Source organism: Macrobrachium rosenbergii, chromosome 13 (assembly GCF_040412425.1).
Source record: "Macrobrachium rosenbergii isolate ZJJX-2024 chromosome 13, ASM4041242v1, whole genome shotgun sequence".
Classification (NCBI taxonomy): Eukaryota; Metazoa; Arthropoda; class Malacostraca; order Decapoda; family Palaemonidae; genus Macrobrachium; species Macrobrachium rosenbergii.
The window spans coordinates 44,779,492-44,803,572 of record NC_089753.1 but is presented as its reverse complement, the minus strand read 5'-3'; the positions used below and the strand labels follow the sequence as shown (position 1 = coordinate 44,803,572).

The 24,081-nt window shown below is 35.9% G+C and overlaps 1 protein-coding gene and 1 long non-coding RNA gene across 4 annotated transcripts in view; one reads left to right on the top strand and one right to left on the bottom strand.

The window, feature by feature from the left end:
• Positions 1 to 1,029: 1,029 nt before the first annotated feature.
• The window catches only part of Mtmr6 (Myotubularin related protein 6), an 897,059-nt gene continuing 874,007 nt past the window's right edge, over positions 1,030 to 24,081 (bottom strand). For 2 of the 3 annotated variants that reach the window (XM_067115371.1, XM_067115372.1), the window contains exons 13-17: positions 21,825 to 21,951; positions 20,003 to 20,110; positions 19,596 to 19,781; positions 12,591 to 12,722; positions 1,030 to 6,375 (exon numbers count right to left, since the gene is read on the bottom strand). In XM_067115371.1, the coding sequence (XP_066971472.1) occupies positions 6,226 to 6,375; positions 12,591 to 12,722; positions 19,596 to 19,781; positions 20,003 to 20,110; positions 21,825 to 21,951 (703 nt within the window). In that variant the 3' untranslated portion in view covers positions 1,030 to 6,225. The remainder of the gene's footprint in view (positions 6,376 to 12,590; positions 12,723 to 19,595; positions 19,782 to 20,002; positions 20,111 to 21,824; positions 21,952 to 24,081) is intronic. The other variant, XM_067115373.1, reaches the window with a different exon arrangement.
• LOC136845258 (uncharacterized) lies at positions 6,259 to 8,602 on the top strand. The gene is made up of 2 exons (XR_010855129.1): positions 6,259 to 6,397; positions 6,550 to 8,602. It is a non-coding gene; the product is annotated as an uncharacterized lncRNA (long non-coding RNA).

Genomic DNA, 24,081 nt, shown 5'->3' with positions numbered 1-24,081 from the left:
TATGTTGCACTAACACATGCATGTAAATAAAAGTTATTTTTGCCTAGTTCCTTGAAGTTTATATTAAGCTGCAATGCATGTGAAATTTAATACATTAATTATATTTTGTATGATTTATATTGTCAATTTTACTACCCTCATGGGTATTTTATATAAAGTACTGTACTGTTAATTGAGGAGTATTAAGATTTGCAAGAGCTTGTGAAAATTTTGGAAGTATATTATGCTAGAATGAAACTTTTTTTTAATTTCATTACATTTGTAATTGTAATTGCCATTTATATCTCATATTTTTATGCTTCACATGTAAACAGGATCTTCTGAAGGTTTTAGGCAATGTAGAATAGCTAAGTAAAGTAGAATTCATGTTTGACAAGGGTTGGCTGATATGGAAGTGTTACTTTCCAACTTAATATGGAAATATTAATGGCCTTGTTCTGAATTTGCTGATTTATAGTATGGCTAGATCATTAATATTTATAGTTTTCTATATTTTTATGTAAATATTGAAGATCAAAATTACTTTTCAGTGAGGGCCTGTTTCTATTTACATGAGAACTACATCTTTATGGAATGTTGAGTGAAAATTTTAACCTTGCAATTTTAGTTATGCAACATGTTAACACCATATCAACTCTATAGGGAAAAAATATTGTAGGTACCCTGAATAATCATTATCAGTCAGGACCAGCAAATTACAAATATGTAAGGCTGCAATCATTATTTCCTATAAACTTACTTTGAAAGCAACATACTGTATGTTTGCGAGACTGTAAATCAGCACTGTTAATGTGCCTATGATTGTGCTTTCATTTAGTTTCATAGGTGTTCTTTCTCTTTTCTGTATTCAGAAGAGCACATTACAGTTAATATAAAGCAACATACAGATTTTCAAATCTGCACATGTATAAAACCAGCCATCCTTGTCCTTGTTGCTAATATTACAGTCTGTTACACAATTGCACTTTTTCCAACTGTGTAATTTGCCAACAAATTTTATCTGACTTGTGGAAAAGGACTAACATAAAAATTGCAGTACACTATTTATTCTTTAGATTTTCTAATCTCTTGAGGTTTTGAATGTTATTGGAGTGATTAAAAAAAAAAGTATTAATTCAGTAAGATTCAAGAGTACATGACATAATCAGAGTATTAGTAATTTCATATTCTGTACACTAAATAAACAGTAAGCGTATGAAATTATAAGTCTTATGGTACCCATCAAATAATACAGTAATAAACAGCCTGCAGTTTAAACATAAAAGAGCTTATGTAGGAACATGAACATTATGATCTCTAAAACTATTTAGTATTGTACTGTACTAATTTTACCAACACTATTGCTCTCCCATAGACTTCTCTTTTGATTGCTAAGGACATCAAGGGGATACAAAGGAATCTAGTTATGGTTTGACAGTAAAGTACAGTTAAGTTGTAAGGGATTTTATTAGGAATTCTTGACTCGGGACAGACATAGAATGGTTAAGATATTATAAATTATGCCTTAGACCTTTTGATGGCTGTTGAATGGTTTTTTTTTTTCTTTGATAACTATGACAAGTAACATTAATGAAATTTTTTTTGCTGATTCCACAATTGATTCTGAGCTTTGTATGGTGACTCAGGTTAGTAAGGGATGCTGAAATTTTAGGGTAATTGATACTGGTTAGGGACTTGAATTAATTCCTTTTCAAACTGTAGGCAGTGAATGTTTATGGTAGGTAAAACTATAGGTGTTTGGAATAAATACGGATTTTCATAATATTTCATTGTTGGTTGGCTTTCTTAATAATTTAGGTCAGATAGGAAGTACTTAGGACAAGGTGAAGAAAGACTCCCAAGTTTATTATTAATACTTGGTAATAAAAAGTGTTTTACTACATACTCAAGCTCATAGTTCTGACATTTACTAGATTAACAAGCACAGTACAAAACAATAAAAAATAATAAATTCTACAGTACTGTTTGACATACAAATATCTAGTATTATCTGGATTACCTTCGGTTGTGAGAAATTTCTATGAAGAATACCCTGAGAAATTAATTCTTTCCTAAATCCCCATTACATGTGGTACTGTATGTTAATATTCACGTAAAATTGTTTTGCAATACAAGTATGGTATAAAACAAAACTTGATAAAGGTGATAGGTAGTGAAATTAGCCTTGATCTCTCAGTAAGAGAGGTAATCATGACATGCTGGAAGTACTACAAGTGATTATATAAATTTTAGGGATTTCATAGTTATCAAGGTCAAATAAATGCCAGTCAGATTTGTCTTACTTTACAACATGCTTTGTTACAGTGTTACTGATGTACTGTACTAAAATATTAAAGGTCTGCACTCCGTACTGGTCTACAGGGATATTTCTAACTAATGAAAAGATACATGTTTTACTACAGATACCTGTATTGCATTGTCCTTATGATTGTGATTGAAATTCATTGGCTTCACATCACAATACACACTATCACAGCAGATGCCACACAGCTGTAGCATTTTTTAACATACCATATGTTTAATTTCTACTCTACAGTATTCATAATTTTACTGATTTAAAAACTATGATTTCACAGACAACTAAAGTTAATATATAATCCCCTTATACAAAGAAAATACCATTACACCAGTATTATGGAGACCTTGTCATTGATGCAAATCATACGCTGCAAATGGGATGGCATTACATAACTTGTTAAATAATTTTTTAGCATTACTCCCCAGTTTTTCACATGTATTAATTGCTATTTGAGTAATTAAAATAAATCTAAGGCACACTAAATCAAGGTATGTCTATACACATCTGTTTTTAACTGTTTGGAAGTGAACTCAAGTTTACACATTTTTAACTACATATTCAAAGAAGTGATGTGTGATTTTGTTAAACAACTTTTTAATAATGAAAATGATTTAAATAGTAAATTATCAATATCTGTTTTAACACCATATTGCACTTCGTACAGAGTGCTATCAGTAGTTAGAATATACTTTCACCAAAAGTATCCTTTATAAATATGTATTTAGTAAGGTGGACCAGGTTCTATTTATTTCCAAGTTCAAAATTCAGTAAAATCTTGTGCACCTTTTTGTTAAAATTTTTTTATTTAAAAGAAGCCTGCTGCAAACTGGATTTGTACATCAAGGGGAACTGTGTAGAAGTGTCATACTAAGCAGAAATTGAATATTTTATCCATGAAGCAGAGCTTGAAATTATGTAAATCAAGCATTTTGACTATGCAGTTGTTCCCAGTTTGTTTTTACACAACTTTGATTTTACTATTTTTCTTTTGCACTACAATCTAGAACTTTATATTTTCAGATACTTTTAATTGGATTTTTTACAAGCTTTCGCTTGATTGGGATGCCCTAGGTTAGACTTGAGCAAGTTCTATTTAAGACTTGATTATTAGCTGAAAATATTTCAGGAATAATAGGCCTATGTGGAGGAAACTACAATATTTATTTGACCGAGTACAAAACATTTTATCATTAATGCCAGGGAATATACTCTAAACTTTGATTCAGCTAATTTTTAGCTGTGTTATGGCTGGCTTCGTCTTTATAATAGATGAAGCTTTTAAATATAAAGTGAGAGAATAAACATTTTGATATAGAAAAATTTCTTCTTGTTGGATCAGGTTTGTTGTTTAAAATTAAGTACTGTAATCATACAAACCATATTTCATATGCCCTCTTTAAATTGTAAATTGTTTACACTGAGGTTTGAGGCATGTGAAATATTCACTTAACATCCATGGTTAAAGAATCTGTTTGAGGAGTCAAAATTACTGTTAAAAACCAGAATTTGCATTTTACCTATTTAAATTCATACTGTGCAATGCAAACAGTGGTCTGATCAAATTATTTCAATACTGTCATTGGCGTATCAACTTTTGGATGTTAACCGAGTACATGTAAAGTAGTAGGAGATACAGTAGTAACATTCTAGCATATAGTACACATTGACAGTTTAGGACTTTTGGACGGTACGTATATTGATACTTTAAAAGTCCTTTTAACCTTCAGATGTTAGATGTTTAAAGTTTAGTGTTTCTTGGTGCATTACATTTGAAATGTAACTGTGATTTGTTAACAGGTTATGGTGGTACGATATGATCGTGTTTAATACGTAAAATGATTTGTCTGATTCTTAGTACCAATCACTGTTGTAAAATTTATTATAAGTTAGGGAAAAATAACTCTTGTAGTCTAATACCTCATATACATGTAATTATGCTTTATTTAACAGTATATAATTGTATGTTGAATGGTGCAGTTAATGATATACCATTTTTGTCAAGGTGGTTAACACTGCATTTGAAAAGTATTTTTATATAGTTAAGTGTCATGTATAAAACTGTTTCATTACTGGTACACAGCAACTAATTGATCATATGTAAAAAAAAAAAAAAAACTCTTGTTCAGTGTGCAAATTATATTAAGCTTTTTCTGGTATTTGCTGGTGCATACATACACCAGTGATGAGCTGAAAAGTAACATCTGCAGCAGGAAGTGGTTTTCATGTTCAGGATTAATAGGCAGTAGAAGTACAGTACGGTATATTAAGAGAAATTTTTACCCTACGGTATTATGTAGCATGTGCAGCTTAGAGACATCATGGCTGCATTTAACTTTTGATTGCTATAGATATTTTCCTGAGCATGTTTATATTTCGTTGGCTTTCAACAGTTATTATTTATAATGAGGTTGTACTCAAGTAACATTGCTATATATCATGGTGACTTGTATCCTTGGCTTTCTGTTTGTCAACTCTGAGAGGCTTTGTACTGTCCTTCCTATAGCATTAGTTTTCCAGTTGTTACTACCATTAGCTGAGCTTTTTCTATTGCAAATTTTGACACATTTGTCTTTCTTCACATATTCCAAAAAGTTTTCTGTAATTGTTCATTGCTACATGGGTAGTTAAGTAATGTATGGTGAACAGTATATATACAGCATGTTATATGTGCAAACCACCGAACTTAGCATAGAGATTTTATTTCTGGAAGTGAGGTTGAGGTGTTCCTACTATTTAGGGGAATAGTCCATACATTAATAGAGCAACTGGTTTACTGTAAATTAATGATGTCATTGGGTTTAAAATGTTTTGGAAAAGTTAGTATATACTAAAATTTAGTATAGTGTTTTTTTTTTTTTCACAGAATTTTGACTGAAATTTCGTATCTATGCCTTTTTATGATATTGTAGTAAGCATGTTCGCAAAGTAATTCTGCTTGAGTCATGTTCATTCGGTTTTGGATTATGTGAGGTGCTTCAGCCAATGCAAGCTTACTCTTCTTATTCATTTCCCTAAATTGACTGCTCTGTTATAAACAAGTGCACAGATGTTGTAACTGGAAAATGCAAATTTTGACATTTTTATAAAGATGGTATAACTAGTTTCAGCGATATTTCAGGATATAAGTGATATAAGTTTGAGTGACTCAGATTTGATATTAGTACCTGATAAGCTGGTCTTTTGGTTACCTTTAAGTCTCACTTTCAGACTATTTCAGACTTGTAAGTGGATCTGGCAGAGAAACTTTTTATCCATTGAAAAATTTACAGATTTTGTAGGCATCTGACAGAATTTTAAGGAAAAGTACAATCATAATTGCGCCCAAGTGTTTTAATCATACTGTACATGTGCTTTAGCTCTCTCTCTAACTACATTTAAAATTTAGTTTAATCCATTATGACAGGTAGTGTGAAAAATGTTTTTGTTGTGTTTTTGAATTTTGATGTAAATATAAACTTTACCATGAGTTACTGCAATATGTTTTGTACACTATTTTTATGTGAATTTCATCTAGGAATATTTGTACTTAATGCAGCAATTTAAAATAATTTTAGCTGATGACAAAAAGTAACTTTATTAAAGTACACAAGTCATTACTGTATTCTGGAGTAAAATCCCTTATTTTAGTCCACACTAAACTCAGATGGGAGGGAGTTATTGAGGATGTAGAAGTTCATTGCAGAAATTAATATGCCATCCAAATCAGCAAAATCAGATCAGTATACTGTGGGTCATGTACAAAATTCGTAGAGATTCTTGACAATCATATCTATGGCTTGAATTTTTGTTCACTAAAACACAAATTTTCTATTAGATTTAACTTTATTTTGACAAGTTTCTAATTAAAAAACACAACCCACAAAACTTACTGTGTCAATGGTTACCTAACTGCACCACCAACAAGCAAAATACAATACGAGGAGATCCTATGGAGTGTCTACAGAAATGGAGCGTGTTACATCTTTGTAGCATGGTCGACAAACAGGTACAGGCTGTTGACTGAGGTGTCCTGGCAAGGATGCCTTCTTGTCTATGCATCGAGTACAGAAGACTTCACCACACCTCCAGCAATGGTACTGCAATGGAAACAAAGCACAGGTAATAAAAAAGGTTTTGCTCTTATATTACAAAACTTCTCACAGTTGGGCTAAAGAAAATTCATATTTGCATAAAATTCATTGGCTTTTCTTTCTGGTTTGCAAGAATCTTGCCCAACACACTCATTCATAAGGGTTCTGATACATTTGCAGGCAATGAAGCAGTATTAACAACCGTTGTCCTTACAAGTACTAACAACTATTTCAAGAGCTAGAACCAGCCATCAAATGACATGGACAACCATTGTCTGCATCAGTAATTATCCAAGTTGTCACCAGCCACACCCAACTGTACCAAAAACATTCCTCACATGAATCACTGGTATCTGTAAGAACAACAGTGCCATCATTCACCAGAAACATTTTGTCAACAAGACCACCTATGCCCAATGCAATTGGCAAAAGCAGAATCACCAGTGACCGTTCCAGTTGCACCACTAAAGACTACTTCAATCTCTGTAACCAGCATCAATAAGCAGCAGCACTGACAAGACCAATGCAATCTATGGCTTCTTGGGCTCTCACTCGAAGTATCGCACTCATAGGGAAACTGGCATGCCCACTCCATTGCCTCACAAAGCCAAAACAAAATGGTGTTCTTGGACACCACTACTACCTGTCTCCCATGGGACAATAACAGGCATCAACGTCCATTACACCTAATTCCTCTTATTAGTACCACAGATTTCACACCTGTCAAGATACAGAGACATTACATTTTATCACTAGTACTGAAGTCCCAAACAGATGGAATAGCCAAGCTCTCAGACCTTAAGTGAGACTTTGAAGGATTCAGAGTACTTTGCACAAACTTGGGAACAAGAATGAGAGATCATTCCAACCTTCTGAATTCAGAAGACAGTGTAGCTCATCTATACTTTTTGCCAACACCAGTGCTATAGCAAGACAACAGTTTTCAGGTAAAGTATAATAGCATCTCTCACAGTTTGTACAGCACCCAAAATAAAGCAGAGAGAAACATCTGACGCTAAAAGATCAACTTTGTAGTGTGGACGAGACTTTTCAAAGTTATTCTAAACCATGGAAAACCCTCATGAGGATGTGAGAGATATGCCCTTAAGTGAGAAGACCTGAGAAATTGCTGCTGGCAGCCCTTCATTATAAAGATGCATTGAAGCAATTTGTGGAAGTGGCTACAATTGGAGAAATGCCTTTCCAGCATCATCAGTCACAAAATATGGCCCATTTCCTGATACATTACTGCTGATGGCTTCCCCAGTGTTCTGCACACTTCACACGTACTCCTTCAAAAACTCAGTCATTGCTGGGCAGTCTCCAGGTGTCATGGGAAAAGGTCTTCATGAACTGGTTGAACTTTGTCAAGTGGGACCAAAAGAAGAAAAGTGAGCCATGGAAAGATCTCACAGCACCTCCACTAAGAGAAGCAGCAGAATGGGGCTATTACTCTGCTTGGGGCCAAGTAGTAGTTATATGAAGAGGCACAGCCAATGAAAGAACGGTGTAGGCCGAGGATGTCATGGCCGTAGACACATAAGCAGACGTCGCAGACACCATAGCTCTAGACATGAACATGGCAGAAGATGCTGGGAGATGGGAAGACAGAAGGTTGGACAGAAGACTTTCCAATGCGGGGCTCCCCTGTTAGACCTAAAGACGACTAGCATTCGGTCAGCTTCTCAGCATTCGTGCCTGAAACAACAGCACATGGGGAGCTGCCTCCCTCCTAGCAGGGGGGAGCAGCTTTCTCCCTCCCCCAAAAGAACTGAGGCAGCTAAATCAAGCACAAGATCTCCCGAACCCCTCCTCGATTTAACTAAAGACTAAGCAATAGATGAATGAGGAGTAAAATCTTCCCGAGAAGAAAATGCAATGAGAGGCAAATCTGGTAAAGGAGAGAAGGAACAAAAAGGAATGGCAGCATTGGACACAACTGGAGGCAAGAAGCCTTCCCATCGCAGAATAGCCAACTTCCTCTTATATTTCTTCTTACCAAAACACTTCCATTGCTCTGGAGACCAATCATGACACACAGAACAGGTTACTTACTTTGCAAACATTAAATCTGCATCCGCTATAAGTCATATGAGGATCAGTATCAATAGAGGCTAAATAATGAAAGCAAGGATTATTAACTAACCCAGGGCATTTTCTCTGAAGCAAAGCCTTCTTAGATGAATCAAGCATTTGCATCTCCCAAGGAAATACACACAAATAAACACAAAAATAATACAGAATCACACTACAGAAAGAGAAAGAAAAATCCAGAATGCCCAGGCATATATAGGGCAGGAAGTGCGTAATAAACTGGCTTCTATGCGAGACGGCAGCGCACATCTTACGAGGAAGATGGTTAAGAGATGACTGGTACGTATTCTCTCCCCACTGGATATCACCCAGATACCACCAAACCCTGTTCTATTTTTAACCGGACCTAGCTGGCGCTTGCAGATTTTCCCGTATGTAAAGATTTTCATATTAGGACAGGAGATGATTAAATCACCCAACAAATCAAGACAAAATATAGGAGAGGCATAGGCATGCAGGCGATACACATGGTGCTCTAAGGTGTCCTCCAATGTAGCACTGGGGTTTGGAACTGGTGAGCAAAGCATTACTGTATAGGTCCCTATTTTAACCCAGTGGTGACTAGGTTGATTACTTGTGTTCCTTGCAGCTCAAAGAGTCTCTCTGCCACACAAGAATGCAGGAACTACTTAGTCCCTACTACTGTTATTGGCCCTTACAACTACACCACATGCCTACTGTCTGGAATGTATTGAACTGACAGCTCAACAGATTGACCGTTCATACACTTTTGCATCTGCTTTGCAAATTCATGAGGGGTGGGAGACTTTTCCTTTTTGTTGATGAATGCCATCACTGCATTGCTGTCTCATTTTCACTACTGAGTGACCCATCAACCAGTCTTATGAATGCTTTAATCACTACAGCACTAACTACAGTTCAAAGACAGCAATATGCAGATAAAGGTAATCTGCAGTTCTCACAACCCAAAGCAATGAAGTGTGTGCACCACATTCTTCCTCCAGTGTGCTTGAGAACAGATGAATCTCCAAAGGGGGAGTAGGGAGTGACAATCTTGGGTTCCTGGCATCTGTCCACCATCCCAGATCCTACATTTCTGGTTTATGGAACAGGTTTCAAGGGGGAGTATTGTATGTAGTCTGGAACCGTCACTGCTTAAGGCAACATTGTACTAAGTGCATGTGGAGTTGCCAGTATGGCACATCCTCCTCTGAAGACAACAGGAGATCATGAATGATTTAACAGAGCCAAGTCAGTAGTCTGTCAAGAGGGGAACTGCCCGTTTTTGATGGTATAAAAGTCTACAGGAAACAAATCTTACTACATACTATCACATCTATCAGTATTTCATCTGCTGTATGGACTGGAGTTCTGACAACTCCCAATTCACATTACAAAGAAGCCTTTACACCTCGGAGAGCATCCAAGTTATTCAGTTATCAAGATGGCGCAACAAGCAAGTCCCTACCAAGTGATTCAAACCAATGCAAAGGTGAACACCGAGGGGCTAACAACAAATCCAAATTGCAGAGCCCAGAACTATAAGACAATCCCTTCACAGAAAAGTGGGGGTACTTCCTGGAGTAGTGATAGATGGATCATCCACAAAAAATTCATAAAGTCCAGAGGAAACTACAGGCTCCATTCTTATAGTCATCTTATCACTGGATGGAGAAGGAAGTAAATAAGTGTTCTTCTTAGGAGGAACACACAATGTTCCAGGAGGGATGGAAGCAAAACTTCCACCCAGTCATTTTCACAAAACTTTCAGTTGACAAGAAGGAATGACTTGTATGAAAAGCATGAAGTACATCGGCAGTAAGCTCAGTAGCAGAAACTATGGTCTGGATAATTAACATTGTTAACAGTATGGTTGGAGGTCAAGTTACATTGCCAGATATAATAAGGAAGGTAGGATAGACAAACAGCCGGCAGCAAAGCTGAAGGCACATCTGGTATAGGAACCATTTTCTGAATTCCCAAAAGAACCAAGTAGCTGACCTTAAAGTTCTTACTGCTGGAGGCACATTTGTCTCCAATGGCATCTTGCAATAATGGTCAAAATCTCAAATGCAACCATGCCTACAACTTGAGTGGACTCAGTGATGACCACAGAGTCTAAGCAGTGAGTAGTGAGAAGATGGATATAATGGAGAGTGAGAAGGTAATGATGCTAGAATGAGCAGTAACTGATGGAAAATCTGGACACAATTTGAGATGAATGGAAGTACCCGAAGATGGGTTAGAATCAGGAAGCTATGGAGGAGCCCAAAAGCTACATCAGAAGCAGGGCATGAAGTGGAAGAAAAAAATAAGGAAAACAGTTTTTTAGGGCTTAGAACTTTGTTCTTTTTAGCCAGCTAATTCCTGAATAAAAGCAAGACAACATGGTTATAGGAAAATCATAACCACCACCCTGACCTTTCTCTTTTTCATGTTACATCTGGACTAAGCTTTTCAAGTCACGAAATCTAGGGTGCTGATTTTTAAAACAAATCTGATTGTGTTTCAGACACTTTATCTGAGTCATAAAGTCACTTGAAAATTCTCTGCCAATAACCAAAATAAATGTAGCAAAGCCTTGAGATTTTATTTACACCTATTCACTTCATTTTCATATTTGATCCATAGACAGCCTACAAATGAGGTTAGACAGCAAAGACTCAATAAGTAAACCTAGATGAATGATGATGACAATGTAAAGCAGAAACTTGTGAGCCAAGGAGCAAGAAACTGGAAGATAATAATAAACAAATGCATGACGTTTTAAGCCTTACCCACTTTAGGGGAATCTCTCTTCTATTAAGTGAGGATGGTTGCCACTTGGAGTTGAAATGTTAGGCTATATAAAAGGCAATGGCTTGATTGTTATATGATACAAAACTTTTAGTGCATACAAAATTTTTTTTAATTAAGCTGTAACAATGAAAGCAACTCGAAGGCTTATAAAAATTTCATAAATTTTGGAATTTTTTTTAAAGTATCCATGAACAATTTGTAGAAATCCTGAAGAAATATTTCAGAAACTTTAACTATAAATGAATGTAGGTAAAGAAATAACATGAACCTTGAACTATGGATGTTTATGGGATTACTTATTTATAAAATGTAGTGTTCCAAACTTACTATCATTATTCTACAGGTATGAAACAAAATATTTTTGACAGTTAAAACACTTATGTGTTGCACTGAATTCAAAGTTTGTGTAAATAGAGATTTCGTGCAAACTAATGTACAGTATATTGGAGCTTTGTAGAAAGAAGTTGCTAAGTTTTGCTGCCTTGATATGAAGTAATTTGTAACTAAAACTTAAAATTTGACACTATTTAAGAAACTAAATGTCATTGAAAAAATGGATAAATTATTCCAGAGGTATCTAATACCTTAATGCAGACTCTATTGTTTTCTACCATAAAATATGGTACCTGTATTATTATTGGAATATACAGGCATAAGTTACTTGACATAAATCTATTTTCTTTAATAACTATGATGGACTATCCAAAAAAGACTAAACCTCTGTAACTTGAGAAAGTTATGTAATGAAAGGGAATGTATGATATGAAAGAAAACAGAATTTTAAGTACAAACTAGATTAAAAGGGCAGTTAAGATGAATGCACTTGAACTCTAAACATTTCTAAGCTATTTTATTTCTCAGTAGTAAACATACAATACCAAGAATTGTATTTTCCTCAATCTGGACTTGTGTGCATTATTTAGGATCAAGTTTAGTTACGAATGTAATGTAACACACTGTAGTGCAGAGTTCAAGATGTACTACAATAAATTGGCTCAGATTGCAATGGTGTGAATTTTATTGTAAATCACTGGCAAACCAATATTCCAAGCAATATACCGAAATGAATGTGAAAGGGTATGTGTGCCTACAAGATTGGTTTCCCTTGTTCAGAGTAAGATTTCATACCAAGTTCATGGCCTCTTTGGTAATTTTCATTTGGAATTCCTTATATACCCAATTCAACTCATTGTTATTATTTAGCAAATTATCTCTTTGATATTCCTAAGGCACCAAATGCTGTCATATCAGTTCCATTCCTTGGGATTTTGAAAAAAAAAAAAAAAAAAAAAAAAAAAAAAAAAAAAAAAAAATTCATAATATTTTGACAGTCACTCGGCTGATGTAAAGAGACAAAAATATCTTACCTTCCTGCTGAAGTGATCAAAAGGAGTGGAGCAAGAGCATTCCCTGACATTTCTAAAAGTCTTCCAGTCTAAGGCTACTGAAGCCAGCTCAGGGGAAACTGCATGCCTAGCCTGGTAAGTTGACAACTGACCCTGTATAAATAAAAATAATAAATAACTTGAATACTGTAGTAAACCAAGGAGGGCTGATAAGACCCAACTTTAATAGTAAAGCAAGGATGGATGGTAAGACCCAACTGAAAATACAGTAACAATAATGCAATATTAAAGGTTTTAGTATGTAATTTTTCACCAACAAAATTAAATACCAAATAAGCACTGTTGCACACTGCTTAGAGAGCACCACTTTTCAACAATACTGCACTAACAGATGTTACTTTACTTAATCATGGCATATCTATATATAATACTGAAACTCTTGTCCTGTTTTTGTGTTTGAATGCACACTGGGAATCCCAGAGGCTTCTGGGAATTCTGGAGGCTTCTGGGAATTCTGGAGGCTTCAAGACAATCTCCAGGCTCTGTAGCCTTTGGATTTCTTGCACAATACTAAAGAACAGAGTTCAGGATTCCTGGAGTTATGAAGTCTTCTAGAAGACTTTATAATCCAATGGGTGTTTGAATGCACACTGGGAATCCCGGAGGCTTTTGGGAATTCCAAAGACTTCTGGGGCTTCCACAGGCTTCAAGACAATCTCCAGGCTCTGTAGCCTTTGGCTTTCTTGCACAATACTAAAGAACAGAGTTTAGTGTCCTAGATACAATACAGAGTTTAGGATCCTGGAGTCGTACAGATATCTTTAAGAAGACATTATAATCCAATGGATGTTTCCCCAGGAATCCTTCACAGAGTCCTGGGGTTTTTAAGACTTGATGGAGATGTTATAATCCAATGGGCATTTCTCCAGGAATGCTTCAGGAGCTGAAGACGGCTTCAAAAGATCCTGGAGTCATGAAGATGTCTTAAGAAGATGTTTTAATCCAATGGGTGTTTCTCCAGGAGTCCTTCTAGGAATTCCGAAGGCTTCTAGGAATTCTGAAGGCTTCAAGATCTCTAGGCTCTGAAGCCTTTGGATTTTTTGCACAATACTAAAGAACAGTGTTTTATGGAGAAGGAATTGGATATGGTCCTTCCTGGAGACAAAAGGCTTCAAAGATTTCTTTGGAGGAATCTGGGAATTCCAAAGGCTTCAAGACAATCTCCAGGTTCTGAAGCCTTTGGATGTATATAAGAAGGTATGGAAATGCTACTTTTTCATCACAATTACAGGCAACCCTAACAGGACCAAAATCTTCAACATCAAGCCACGGGAGTTCTAGTATTTTCAACAGCTCTTACAACCTACTGTATTTTATTATTATTATACAGATTAACTAGACAGTCTTACAGTTATACAAAAATTGAGATTCATAATCATCATATAAATCCTGTATATGATGTAAACTTAAAAGTTTTAATTTTATATTTTTCAATACTTTTGCATCCAAATCAAGAAGCCTCCCTGCCATCCTCTACACTGACTCTTCTTTTCTGCCTCAGTTTGAAGCACATTCACTATCTACTTACTGTGAGAAATCTGTTATCACCAACAGTTTTCATTTTATTCACCCGTGGAACTATAAATGAAAATATTCTGAGTCTTTGTCAGCTTTAGCTTTATGACAATACAGTACAGTATTTGAATTCTGAAGTGTAAGGCATTTTCTCAATACATTTAAAATGAACAGTTTGTGCTCTACACTACTTGTAATGCCTCAATAATTCAATCCTATCATCATTCAAAAAATACTAATAAATTACTTTCAACATAGCCTACAAAAGGTATTTATTACAAATTACAGTACTTTGAATTAAAAGTCTGCAAAAGGTATTATTTATAAGTTACTTTAAGATACCTTGGTGTCCCATTTCAAGACTCATCATTTATGGCCTACCTAAGGATGTTATAAAATCGGAATCTGGATTACTACACAAGAACAGACCATGGTAACATGAAAATTTAAAGGTATTAGGAATTTACAGCTGGGGTGAAGGGTTAATGCAAAGAGCCTTAAGTACTGTCTACAGTGTGCTATGCAAGGCATACTGAAAGCAGTAACCCAGCATACAGGGGTGCAAAGATATGAAAGATTAACACTGAATCTGACCACATACAATAAAACAGGCTAACCAGTAGCATTCACCTAAGCTATATCGCTTGGAATGGATTAAACTTTTTTCTGCTTGATCCTTATCTTCATAACAATATTCATACTAGCTTGCTTCTATGACAAGCAATATCTATATAATACTAAAACTCTGACTTGTTTATGTGTTTGAATGCACATTGGGAATCCCAGACACTTCTGGGAATCCCAGAGGCTTCTGGGAATTCTGGAGGCTTCTGGGGCTTCCACAGGCTTCTGAAGGCTTCAAGACAATCTCCAGGTTTGGTAGCCTTTGGATTTCTTGCACAATACTAAAGGACAGAGTTTAGGTTCCTAGAGTCGTGATGATGTCTTCAAGAAGACGTTATAATCCAATGGGTGTTTGAATGCACACTAGGAACCCCAGAGGCTTTTGGGAATTCCGGAGGCTTTTGGGGCTTCCAAAGGCTTCAAGACATTTCCAGGCTCTGTAGCCTTTGGATTTCTTGCACAATACTACTCTGTGTTTAGGAACCTGGAGTCATGAAGATGTCTTCAAGAAGACGTAATCCAATGGGCGTTCCTCCGGGAATCCTTCTGAAGCTGAAGACACTTCACAGGATCCTGGAGTTTTTAAGACTTGATGGAGATGTTATAATCCAATGGGCATTTCTCCAGGAATGCTTCTGGAGCTGAAGATGGCTTCAAAGGATCCTGGAGTCGTGAAGACATCTTCAAGAAGACATTTTAATCCAATGGGCATTTTTCCAGGAGTCCTTCTAGGAATTCCGAAGGCATCTGGTAATTCAGAAGGCTTCTGGGAATTCAGGTTTCTGGGAATTCTGAAGGCTTCAAAACGATCTCCAGGCTCTGAAGGCTTTGGATTTCTTGCACAATACTAAAGAACAGTGTTTTATGGAGAAGGAATCCGATTTGGTCCTTCCTGGAGAGGAAAGGCTTTGAAGATTTCTTTGGAGGAATCTGAAAATTCCGAGGCTTCTGGGAATTCCAAAGGCTCCTGGGGCTTCCGAAGGCTTCAAGACGATCTCCAGGCCCTGAAGCCTTTGGATGTATATATGAAGGTATGGAAATGCTACTTTTTTTCATCACAATGACATGAAACCCTAACTGGCCCAAAATTTTCAACATTAAGTGACTCAACGGGTGGTGTAGTTTATCTTTAAAGCCCTTTCATGACTTGAAGTTTGCCTGATGTCAAAGTAAGGCCATAAAAGAACTCATATGGTAGCTTATTATCAGCAACCTTTATGTGTGGTATTGATACAGTACTCATTTCACCAGCTTTTGGGGCTAAGAAATTAGATCAATATCCAGTGAATGTAATTTCCTCAATAAAATGTATTTTACACCTATAACCTTGCCATGTCCACCCACACCACTAAAGCCAGTTCACAACACCCACACAAAGACTGGACTTTGGTTGACCTTTTTTCTCTCTTATTTTTTGTTTCTTGCTCTTTAATTGATTTCTGATCCCTGAAATGCATTGTAAAGGCAAATGAGGAAGAAATGGGAACTGACAACCTTGTTGTGATAAAAAGCTGTCTCAAAAGAAGTAAAGATGACTAACTTACAAGTAAATATAAATGTCCCATTAGTTGAGAGAGCAAAGACTTGCAATGGATACATAAGGCCTTTACCACTACTTTATGCAGCAAAATCTTAGTCACTGATAAGGAAAATGGAGACTGAACTGGTATAAAAAAGTGCTACCAAGAAGCTAGGAAAAAAAAAATTTCAAAGTATTGGGATGGTTTGGATGTGATGAGAAGTCAGAAAAGCAGTAGATTCAGGAGCAGCAGGACGAAGACTTGTATGAAGGCTCAAGATATTATGGAAAAATAGAGGATAGCACAAGACAGAGTGGAGTGGAAAGAGCTCATTTTATGTCCAACCCCAAGAAGGGAAAAGCAGATGTAAAAACATTTATGATAATAATGATTGTCCTTTGACTGATATATTGTTTATGACCTTACCATGGCAGGAATGTGTTCCTGACTATTCAATGAACTTGACTTAATCTGGCACACCCACCTGAGCAGTTATTTAAAAAAAAAAGTAATCAGTTCCACATTAGCTGCTCATGATGTGAGTTATGTAAAATAATAGTTCACACAACCATAGTTAAGGGCATGGAAAATTATTGTTGCCATAAGGAGTAGCTTTGCGGTTTTTATCTCATTAAGTATCTCAACTTAGGTACTTCAGAATAAATGTCTCAGCTGTATTTTCACAAGGTAAAGCTGACAAAGACAATACTTTTGAATGAAAGAAAATTTTAGGTAATAATTAATTTATTGTAACTAGATACAAATGTGCTTCAAACGGAAAAGTCTACTGTATTTGAAGGTAATGGAAGACAAGATGTCAGTACAAACAGCAGAAACCTGTCCCGTACCTATGATCATCAAAACTTTTCATGATCAGTGTCGCAGTTTAGCTAATAAGCAAGAGACTTTTTTTTTAATTAGGTATATGGGTAACAATGGCAATCGTTCAATTTCAAATTTTGTACAACCAAGTTTTAAAAGAAAAAATATTTTTTTTTAAGTTTCAAAAGCCACAGAATTTTTCAGTAGGATACAGCTTCAACTTTTATTATGAATGGATTTATCTAATATTGCAATTTCTTTTTTGTATCTGTACTGCATTTATCTACTTTTGGCCACATTACTGTATTTCAGAATGATTTAATTATTTGGAGTCAATGGAGTTGATGCCAGAATGCTCTCAATGATTAATGATTAACCTGCCATACCTTCAATTCCTCTACTGTTTCTGTATGTGAGAAGAAACTGCAAGTGTACTTTGCTTCCTATACTTTCCATTACTGGAAATATTTTTCGGCTTTACGTACTTAAATCTTGTAATTCCCATTCAGAGATGCGTTTTGATTACAACCTTGCCCCTTCTTATTAATTTCAATGTTACCAAGCAAGAGGACTATAGAGTGCAGAAAAGGTAACAATAACGCAACTGAGAAAATGTTTCCAAAACAAATAACACTTCCATTGCTAAGGTGGCAAGGCTTTCATTAAAGACAACACAGTCAGTGAAACTGTACTGACAAAAAAATATTCACAGTTTGTAAGAGATGTGCCTCCCCTAAAAGAACACTAAAGCACAAATCAAATTCAAAAATACAATGACCGAAAAAGTAGGCAGTCCCTGGTTACTGGCGATCCGAAGCAGATTTTCGTCGCTGATAACCGGTTATCGGTGCTGATAACCGGTTATCGGCGCTGATAACTGGTTATCGGCGCTGATCGTCTCTTATCGGCACCGCTAACCAGGGATCAGTGCTATTATCACCGATTTTCGGTTGTCGTCACGCTGTCGGGAACGGAACCCCGCCGATAACTGGGAACTGCCTACTAAAACAGTGACAAACCTGAAGTGATGACAACAACAAAAGACAGGCTGAGAGATGACAATACAGTATTAGCAAATTGCACTGACTGATGTTTACCCTACAGTTGGTCAAACTGCACTGATGCTCTAAAAGGTATGAAAACCTATATTACAGGTTATGAACAACAAAAGGGTTCATAAGGGAAGTGAAACTGATTGTTCCTGTAACACAGATCACAACCATGTTACAGTATTATTAACCTCAAGCAATATGTAAATGCTTAGAAACTAACAGCAACCCTTGGAAGATGTGGTCCAAGCAGCTAGGAGGTATTCAGTCAGTCAGGCTACAGCTTCCATATCATCAATTTGTACTTTTTCTTCCAAGTTTTTAACAAAACACAGTTAAGGCTAAACCACATTCAAATAGGTTTGTGCTTAAAATCTCACTTGTTACAACAAATGGATAAGGATTTGGTTACAGAGGAAACTTCATCTCCCAAAAAACATTGGGCATGCAGGCTATAACTAATGAAATATTCCAAATGTTTCAAGAAAGTGAAATCATTCCCATTACATGGGGTAACTGCAAATATTTAATCTGACTGTAATGAGAAAATGTGCATGTAACTTTGCTTATTTGACTGGTCGCATTTTTTTCTTCATATAAATTTGCATTTAGAAGAAAGAACGCCTCATAAACCATCTACACTAAAAGTGGCGCTGATATTTATAAGAGACAATTATTTTTCACTAAATGTCAGTTCCTGTATTCTTGCAGTTGAAGACACTATTTCATTTCATAATAGTCTTGATAGAGCATTGAGCTAAAGGCTATACTGCACTTAAATCTTATTGTAAGTCTAGAGACGAGTTTCATGTACTGTATAATGCTAGAATTCATGCTCATTCCCCCTTACAACATGTAACTGATTACATCCTGGTAACAAAATGCAAGAACAAAAAATCTTGACATACTATCTTTGCTTCTTATGGTATTCCCATTATGACAGAAATACTTTTCATGAATTATATACAGTACTTAAAGTAAAAGATTGCATTTTCATTCTAATGAATAAAAGGATATAAGTAATGCAAACTACAACACATTACTGTGCTTAACTCATTCAGTTGGCATCAACACTGATTATGTTAAAGGAATTACTGTATTTGTGAGTAAAGGCATATAGTGGTAAAATTACCCAAGGCATGGGTGTGCTAAAATAGACTGCTGTTATGAAAAAGCTACTAAAACAATTACAAAATCCTCATATACACTAGAGCACTATAATCTGCACATCTAATTGATTTTATCAATGAACAGTGGTGATTCCACAGTTTCTCATAAGCTGTTGAAACACGTACAGACAAAGAAGTAAATGTAACATGCCTTAACCCTGGAGTACAAAGCAAATTCATTATCTATATGGTCAGTGGAACTTTCATAACATGCACTTTCATGCAAATATTTTTACACCTTCAAGTAGTAACATCTATTCAACTTACCAGAGACTTTCTACTACTTCCTTTAAACTGTGGATATGAGCTGTAGTTTGAGCTGGGTGAAAGCTTATCTGGGGAATTCCCAGATTCTACTGAGTTCGTTACTGTCAATGCACCTACTGACACTAAAGACTCTTCTACTTCCTGCATCCCAAAGACACTTATTGAGTTTCCTTTCACCTCTCCATTCTGTTAAAACATTGCAGAAATGCAGTAAGCTGTGTGAATTTTACAATGGCAGTTACTTTTTTGTGTGGTAGTTTGATGCTAATGTATGCTATCATTGTAAACCATGTCACCAACTGAATATCTTGTCTGTTACACAGCAGAGAATGCAATAGCAAACATACATGTGCTTCAAAAAGAAAATCGTGAAAGAAATACAATACAGATGTGAATGAGCTACTTACCTGCTGAGGGTCTTCATCGAGAATTTTATTGTCATAGTTGTTGTCGGGATCTGTTTTGGTGGAGTTCTTGCCTTTTCTTTCCAACTCATTCTTCAGCCATGTAATTCGCTGCAAAAATGAGAAAGATTAATAATAATCTACATAATTATTAGCAGTGTCATAAGACTACTGAACAATACGAGATATGTACAGTATTGTAACAATGGCATGAAGTGATTAAATTACATCCCCTTGGTTGAAATAAACCTTTATCCTAGAGAAAAACATATATTGTGAAAATGACATGTAAATAGCAAAATAACATCACATATGGTAAAATGGGAACTGAAATTGATTTAACAGTAGCCTTACGGAATACTTATATTCAATGATGCATTACAGTATGTGCCTTTTTGAATCATAAGCCCAAGCTTGGTTATTTTTGCTATTTACATATTAAGACTATGATTCTTGAAGTTTTAACCGGGGAACAAAAACAGATTCTGTCTAAAACATGGCAGAATTTGGATATTTTTGTTTGATTAGTAGCTTTTCATGAGCTGCAGAGTACTAAATTTGCAATAAACAAACTTTGGATTATGCAGGGATTATCAAATTTGACATTACAGTACAGTACTGTATGTGTACCCTTACATTTTCAATGAAGGAGTGCTCCATAATTTATAGGAAAAATTTTGTGACATACCACAAACTACAGTACACCAAAAATGTCCCTAACATAAAAAGGTTATTGCAGTTTTGTCTCATATCTCATGCAACTATTAATATTACCACTGTTATCACTTTTTTTTTTAGCAGAGATTGTAATCTACATATCCCTCTAAAAATGATTATGTAATTTAACCATGCCCTTTTAAAACAAATGACAACTTAAAGCTTGACTTTCAATCTTGGTTTAAAAAAATACATTTGTTTTTATTAATATTGTATGTGGATTATTAAACAGTACTTTCCTAAAGCTTGACTTTCAATCTTGGTTTAAAAAAATACATTTGTTTTTATTAATATTGTATGTGGATTATTAAACAGTACTTTCCTTATTTCACCACTCAAGAAATAACAGACAATGGATATATATGTAACATATCTGGGAATGATTTTCTTTTAAATTACTGACTACCTTTTCATCGCCTGTTGATTTCTCAAATTTTCATTAACTGTGTTTGCCTTTTCAGTTATTGGTTGCAATTACTCTTAATATTACAGTAATTATACCATTTACTGTACTTCATGTGTAGAGTGCATTAAATGAACTTTATTACAAAATTTACCCTACATCTTGTCCATATGGTACCAAGCAATAAAGGTACACCATATTGTACTACAATTATTTCAAAACTGGTTTTCTGTCACTCAGTGAGTTACCCTATGCTTGCCCTATGGTACAGTACATGAAATTCTATGTATGGTAATAAGTTATTCAAAGTTGACATTTCAAATGCATGGAGCCATATACAAATGGATTTCCTACTCCTTACTTCAATACTATGGCATTTGATTGGCATTCTCATTAAAAAATTAAAATATATTAAACATGACAAAACCACACAATACATGTGATTTGTGAATGAAAGGAGACAGTGAGAGAAGTGAAGAAACAAGAAGAGAAAAAGTTAGAAAAAGGTATATGGGGAAAAGTGGCTATTTAGATTTCATGTAGTAACTCTTCCAAGCATATACTGTACTGGGATGCTACTTTACTCTTCACCATACAGTACAGTGCAAACTAGCTGAGGTTGTCTTAATTTGCTCAGTATTCTGGTTGAGCAACTTTTTTAACAATACAGTAATATAATAATAATAATAGGTTGAAATGAAATACCTTTGTGAGAAAGTCCGCTTGATCTGAGAGCGCCTGAGCATGCTCTGTGGTTGCTGCTAGTAAATCTCCCAAAGGTTCACGAGGATGCACACCATTTTCAAACCTGTTATACATGCCACGCCAAAACCTAGGAGAAAAATATGTCATAATTTAAAAACATTCCCTTAGACTAAGCTGAAAAAACTGCAGTTTTAAATTATGTAAACATTCTGCAACCATAGTTTGAAAATCAGTCTTTGTGAAAGCTTTATAAGCACATGGTGATTTGCAAACAGCATTTGCATGCTTAACCATCAACAAGACCTACAGTACACTTAACCCTTTCAGATTTTGATGACATCAAATGACATCTTGCAGATTTCATCTCATGAGATTCTGATGTCAAGTAACATCATCTGTAGAAAATTTAAAACAGTAACCATAAATATTTTGATGTTCTATAGCACTGGGATGAGGTCCCAAGAGTGCTGCAGATTTTATACTCTACAGTATTTACTATTAAACAATAAGACCACCTGATAACCACATGATGCCAGAATGGAAAGGTGTTCAACACCTTTACAGGCTGATAGTAATAGTCATCAACTCGCAAGCCTAAAATGCTGGAACCTGTGCAGATAGTACTAGAAAACCCTTTAGAGGCACAAAAGCATCTTGTCTTAATCAAAAAGCTCTTGAATCTCTTATCAGACTCTGATGTGGTCTTTGATTTTGAGTTTTTGACTAAAGCTCTGGAGCAAATGTGGAGATTCCCAAACCTCTTTGTTCCAGTCTGGAGATCAATGCTCTGAATTCAACCTGAACACCCTGAACAACCAGATCAGGAAAAAGATATCAACAGAATTGCTTCATGAGCAAAACCTAAGAGCTTCTGAGTCAACGATATAGTGTGCTGGGAAGAACGCTGATCAATTCCCCAAAACCACTGCACTCACAGATGAGACCAGTGCCTTCAGGGAAGTAACTCTCCATCTCTGTCTGCTAAGGATCCAAAAGCAAGGGACCCACAGCAGGCTGAGAAGGCCCTCCCACTAAGTGCTCCATCAATTGTGGGGATTGACTGACCTGTATAAGTGATACCAAACACAACTGTAGAACCATACTTACTGGAACTGGTGCTTGGCCCAAGGGAGCAAGCATATGTGTTATTGTCTCTGCTCAACAGTGCTGGAATTGGTGCTTGGTCCAGGGGAGCGCATGCATTACTGTAACCTTGCTGAAAAGTATCCAAACTGGAAAGGTCAGGAATGGATATCCAGCATGAGGGAATGGTCATGCAAGAAAACATCACCATGAGACTTGGCAGTGGTAACATACAGTATGTTATCAGTAAGGGACAAAGCTTCTTGTATTACGCACTCCCATGAATGTCCAGGGTCCATTTCGAAGAACCGTCAACAAGGGAAGAATCTGGGTCAGTCCCCAATGCCCTGGAAGGTTATGCAGGTGACAAGGAATGCATAAGCACATTAACTGGACTGGTTATGAGCAGGTTTACAAACCGGGTCATCTGTGAAGCCAATTATCACCTGTTCTCATGAATGGGCAAGAGGATTTATGTTCTTGGATGCCCACTGGGCCTTTTTGCAGTAAGCTTCCTTCCAGGCCCTCTTACCTTTTTCCATTTTGAAGACAGAGATGATGAAAAAGAGAGTAAGACGAAAAGAAACTAGAGGAAAATCAAATACACTTGAATTCCAACCCTTTTCCACCAAGAGCCTCAATATTAAGAACAAGGAGCTAGAGAAAAATGAAATACATTTGCATTTTTTTCCTTTTCCAGGATGAAGTTGAGGCAGGTGTCCCAATGAGTGGGAGTAACAGCAACACCAGCAAGAAAGGAGTTTGAGAACAAAGCTAGGACACGCTGTGCAACATACGCAGGAGAGGAGCTTTAGCCCATGGGCAAATCTTCCAAGACCACTGCACTGAACAGATGCAATATTGTGTAAGCACAGCTAATACAAAAAGTACAAAATTAATTATAATCAATATTCATGAATAAAATAAAGTATCCACATACACTCATGATACTTTTGATGTTCATTCTTATCTCACAAACTAGCAATCACAATTCTTACCAAAATCAAAACCAATGCCAATAACAAAGGCCAAGTTATAAACAAAAAGGAAATTGGGGTAATAAAGCTTCCTCTACTTAAGTACTTTGCTACAAGCTTCAATGACTGAAACAGCTTGCACTGAAAGTTAAGTTCATTTAGACAGTTACAACAATTTCAACCAGTCTCTTACACCA